Raw genomic sequence first — 5,435 nt, forward strand, 5'->3', positions numbered from 1 at the left:
ATATACACTCTTTATACTTGTACTGTGTACCCGTAATATAACGTATATAATACATTTAAAAAAAATCATGTTTATTATTTCAATGGCGATGGCTGCTGGCGTACTGTATTCACAGCATTTCTCGGCGTTAGTTCCTTTTGTCTGCTGTAGAAAACACAGTCCAGTGATGGTTCCCATACATTAAGTGGCATACACGCCGAGTTCAGTGTATTTTTCCGTAATTTTCCTGTCAATGGCTTCTGTGACGGGGATTCAGAATGCGCTGTACTTAGTCTACACTGATGAGACTCAATCACGTCAATATCGTGCTGCAACATTTGTTTCATTCTATTGAGAGTTAATGGTGGAAGTCTGTCTGCGCTTAACTGTGGCGGGAAACTGCGCGTACACACATCACCAAAGGAACGCGGGCGTACTGAAACATGACTACTTACTCTAGAGCCTGGTAAATGCTGTACTAAATATCCGAACGTCATTCCATCGAAGTCATTTTTTTGCGATTTTCTTTGTTTATGTTGCTGGCATGATTTCTCTCGGCGTTTTTCAATATATAAGTCAGTTTTAGATCGATGGAGCCAGTCACTAGCATTGGCATTATCCCGGGGATCTGTTAATGGTAGTGTTTTCATTTCTCGTCGCGTTCTTGGAAATCCATGAAAACTTCTCTGTCGTATGACCATATATGATTGCAAGTTTTCGTTCACCGATCGTTTCGAATGTGTTGAATCAGCCGATTTTATGTGGGGATTCAGTCGGACTAAATTTATATCGAGCTTGTCCTGGTGTTTTTTGTTTTTCGATGAGCAGTCCGAATAGAATGAGTTATTACTATTGTGCACTGGGCTAGTAAATATAGCTGCACACTCCTTACCATCAACTTCACCTACGCCCGTATCTAAATTACCGATAATACTAAGCTTCGCCAATTGCGGGACGGTAGCAGCAACACTTACACATGACTGACGGGAGCTAGGTTCACGATCGCCTCCAAGTTTAATATTTATCTCCTTCCTTTGAAAAAATTGATTATCGAAATGTTCATCCATCACAAATCAGTTATTATATATACAAATCCGGTCGAAAGTTGCTTTTAGGCTACAACCCATTATTGCAGCGAGATCCCGTTAGTAACAACACAGCGTGCCTGTTGTTGTCGTATGAATGTCTTGGTGTTCAACCTTCTCTGACCTTCTGTCTTGAACCAAGCCTTATTCAAATTCCGTAGCAGAGTTGAACTCGTTAATCGAAACTGCAGTACTTCACAACGAGTAAAATACCGAATAAAACACGATCATGCTATATACAGTCGTAACTGAAGTCCGGCCAATTCGCCTCAAAATAAGAAAGTTTCAATGATTTATACTGTACTAACACTTTGCATTTGAAGATATCGATTTATAAGCCTCTTTGCAGTTTTCATTACCTGATTGGAAGTGCTTTGCATCAATTCACATCGTCATTACCATGTGAACAAACAAAAGGGAAGATATTATTGTACCGTGATCGATAGAAGGGTGTCGAAAATTGTAACCTTCTTTCGAACCAACCTACTACTTAACAACAAAGTGTACGTAAATCATAGCATTACTTATGTGTTGATGCCTCTGAAATGTTTATATAACCATCGAACTATTAAAATAAACAAATATATGTATTGTGTTATTGTTTTCAAGAAGACACAATAAGCGCAACCATTTCAATCCGTGTTTAAACACCAACGAAGTTGTTCCCTGTACACAATGGTTCATTTAATTGTTACTGGGCGTCGCTAAGCAACAACAAGCACCAACTAGCGGTTGGGATTTTGGCAGGTGATTGTGCACATCAAAGGAAATTAAGCCAGTGGACCTATAAAAACAATTATGCTATAATAACAAAAATATTTATAATCATATCAAACGTTGTTGCTGTTATAGCATGTGAAATAAAGTTGAAAATAACAACAACATTTTAGATATCAACAGTCTCTAAATAAAAAGAAAGAACTATGCTGTGACAAGAAAAGATGCTGCTTACAACCTAAAACATCCTGAACATCATTTCGTATTGTATTCTTTGTATATATATTATATCTGTCTCTTATACACATCTAGATGTGTATAAGAGACAGGTGTACCCGTAATATAACGTATATAATACATTTAAAAAAAATCATGTTTATTATTTCAATGGCGATGGCTGCTGTATATATATATATATATACAGTATATAGGCCTATATTGAGGAGTGGGCCCGTTTGCATGTATGCTCCAAGTGATATAATGTAAAAACAATGAAAAAATGGTGTACAATTTGAAAGTTGGCTTGCGGAACACAAATTTATTAAACTATAACAAAATCAAACGGATATTTCGATAGCTTCGGCTATCTTTATCAACGTTAAAAGTAACTTTGACAGTGGCACACACAAGAAAGTGGGTGTAGTAATATAATTTGGCTTACGACATATTATACAGTGAATAATGGGGGTTGTATATACAGTAATCGTTTAATTACGTAAGCGATTCAGTTTGGTATTATCTTACCAAATCTCTTGAATAATGAAACAATATTTACAAAAATATAACACCTTATTTGTTCGAATATGATGTGTTACTTATAACACGTCATTTTTTGGACAAAAGACGTGTTATTTATAGCTAGTTGTGTTGATATTCGTATTCATGTCGACACAGGCCTACTGTAATAATTTTTTACGAGTTTTTTTACAAATTATAATTTACACAGCAACACAAAAACATATCTAATCAATGGTTTGCTTCTGAATCAAGTTCATAAAACGACTTCTATTTTTGGAATATCTGATTCATTGAACTGTACGTTACGATAATAGTTGGTCTTGTTTGTTGTTAGGTACGTTCCTGATGATTACATGATTCCATGTGATTATTTTTTTGCAATGTAGATCTGTACCATAATAATCTGATGAGTAAACGATAATAATTATATATATATATATATCTAAAACACGTATATACATACATCTAGTAATAAAAATAGCCTACAGAAAGACTGAGAAAGTCGCCCATAAAACCATAATGTAGAGTTTGTTCTGACAACAAAAGTTTTCATCCTGGCTTGGGCTCGGGCCCTATGGAGATTTTGTTCTTACCCAAAAAATGTTTCATCTTGGTCCGGGGCCCCCCAGTAGACCCGGGCCCCGGGGCAGCGACCCCCTGACCCCCCTCTCGACGCCACTGACCAAGGGCGTCGGAAGCGGTTCGACTGGTCAGTTCTGACGGCCGGACCAATAATTTTCAACTTAATATCGTTTGTAAGCCAAATTGTACTTTGACTTCAAACATGCACATTTAGTTATTGATAATATGGAATAAATTGGAATTTATTTAATTTTATACTTAGTAGCAATAGCTTAGGCCTATTGTTCACGATTTGATTCACCAAGCAAATAATAATCTTCCGGCCCCCGAAACCTCGACTGATAAATACCGGGATGGTGTCCGGCGGGAGATAGTTATACCTCTAAAATTTTATTAGGCATACATTTAAGTTTTTCTTTTCGTTAAGAATTAATTTTCTTATTATATAAAAGTGTTATAATGTTAAAAGCTCTAAATATAATTCCTTACATATAATTTTCATATTTTAATTTATTGTTTTAGACAAACCTTAAATTTCTAATGTAATCATACATGTGAATATGAATATGAATTTGTGAAATAATTGGTACGCTAATTGACTATGACTGCACATAAAGCAAGAATTCAGTGAATAATTTAAACTGCTAAGAAATAATTCAGTAAAGGTCTAAAACAACATAGCACATTTTTAGGCAACTTTCTTAATGATACATCTCATCCAGAGCATGACAAAATATTATTTTTTTAATGATTGTAAAAGATATGTTTTACACCGTACCTTGTGTGCAATCCGAACATATATTTTATTTCATTGCATATGCAATCCGAACATATATTTTATTTCATTGCATATAGACCCACATATTATATCCAGCAACTCGTGTACATAAGCATAGACATTGTTTTTAATATTGTATTGCATACATCTTTTATTTATTTAACGAACAGGCATCTCGTTATTATTATTATTATTATTATTATTATTATTATTATTATAATGGTCACATTATTAAGAAGACACAACAATAATTGTTACTTAACCAATATCCTGAGGCGCGTGGAACGGAGAGAGTAGAGAAAACAGTAGAACTTATACATACTGTTTGTGGTGCTGAACTAATAATAATAATTCATTATTATTATAATTATTATTTAATTCCAAAATAATCTGTCATGAATGATCGGTTTACATTTTCATTTATCAGTGATATGCAATAAGAAACCATGAAATAAATGTAATGTTTTCTTGCTTAATACCGACTGTTTATAGTTTATTTTTTTTTAAAAGGGTTTTCAATCCGGACCTCCCCGCCACTCCATCACGGGCCTATTTAAGGTGAGGGGAGGTGGGTGAGATCGTCGCATCTGCTGGCCGGACCAATAAAATTAAATTTCTTACGAAGCGCCTGTAGACAGAAGGTGCAACGTGCACAAAAAAAATCGACCACATGGCAGAACATATAATAGCCTACTATAGGCTTACCAAATTGAAATGACAGAATTGCCAATATTCCTGCTATGAAGAGACACATACAAACTATACATAGATATTAAAACCATCAAAAGGTAATTCGAGTATCATCTGACCCCGAAGGCGGCGCAAACGCATTTTCTCTGAGCCCTGCCACATACGGACACGATTCCCCATAAACAACCCACAGTGTGTAACAACGTGGAAAATTTTCTCAGAACTGCAGGCGAAAAAAACATCGACAAAAATAGAATATTTAACGAGTTACTAACTTTGGACGTTTTCATCGTCATCATTACTATCAATAACAGTATCATCGTCATCATGAAAATAAGGACATGATGATACGGCATGATGACTGGAGAAATAAATATGTTACCTCTATTTTTGTTTTGTTTTTTATTTGAGCTAAACTTTATTAAAAATAATAAATAGGCCTAAACATTCCTTTTTAGTGTTGCTTATCCTATCCGATAACACATTTGCAGAGCGCCATGAGCGTCATATGTGGCGGACACAGACGCTATGTAAAGTTCTATTCTTAAAATATCAAATATATTTTACGTAGTCAAAATCTAAAATAGCATTCACATTAAAAAAAAAATAAACAAAAAGGAGAATGTCGAAAGTGAATGACTAACAGAAAGAACACGAATTTCAGGTAGACGTAGACCTAAACATTTTGTATGAGTACTTTTGTACAACAATATATAACTGAAAACAAATACGAAATAATATAAGATCTCCTGGATTCGTAGTTTAGTTTCTAGAGCCCACAGATTGTGTACTCCTGATAAACTTCAAACAGAGCTTAGTAACATCAGGAAGTTTATGTCTTGGAATGGGTACCCTTTAAAAGTTGT

At 34.8% G+C, this 5,435-nt stretch overlaps 1 protein-coding gene across 1 annotated transcript; it reads right to left on the reverse strand.

The window, feature by feature from the left end:
• Positions 1-11: 11 nt before the first annotated feature.
• LOC117105151 lies at positions 12-1,869 on the reverse strand. Its single transcript, XM_033246216.1, has one exon. The coding sequence runs from the start codon at positions 1,044-1,046 to the stop codon at positions 75-77; it is 972 nt and encodes a 323-aa protein (XP_033102107.1). The 5' UTR covers positions 1,047-1,869; the 3' UTR covers positions 12-74.
• Positions 1,870-5,435: the final 3,566 nt, after the last annotated feature.

The sequence above is a fragment of the Anneissia japonica genome, unplaced genomic scaffold (genome assembly GCF_011630105.1).
Source record: "Anneissia japonica isolate Jap-2015-1 unplaced genomic scaffold, ASM1163010v1 scaffold287852_len814684_cov197, whole genome shotgun sequence".
Classification (NCBI taxonomy): Eukaryota; Metazoa; Echinodermata; class Crinoidea; order Comatulida; family Comatulidae; genus Anneissia; species Anneissia japonica.

What these genes read in the sequence shown, in the direction of transcription:
- LOC117105151 (XM_033246216.1), bottom strand. Translation starts at nt 1,046, where the DNA reads ATGGATGAACATTTCGATAATCAATTTTTTCAAAGGAAGGAGATAAAT.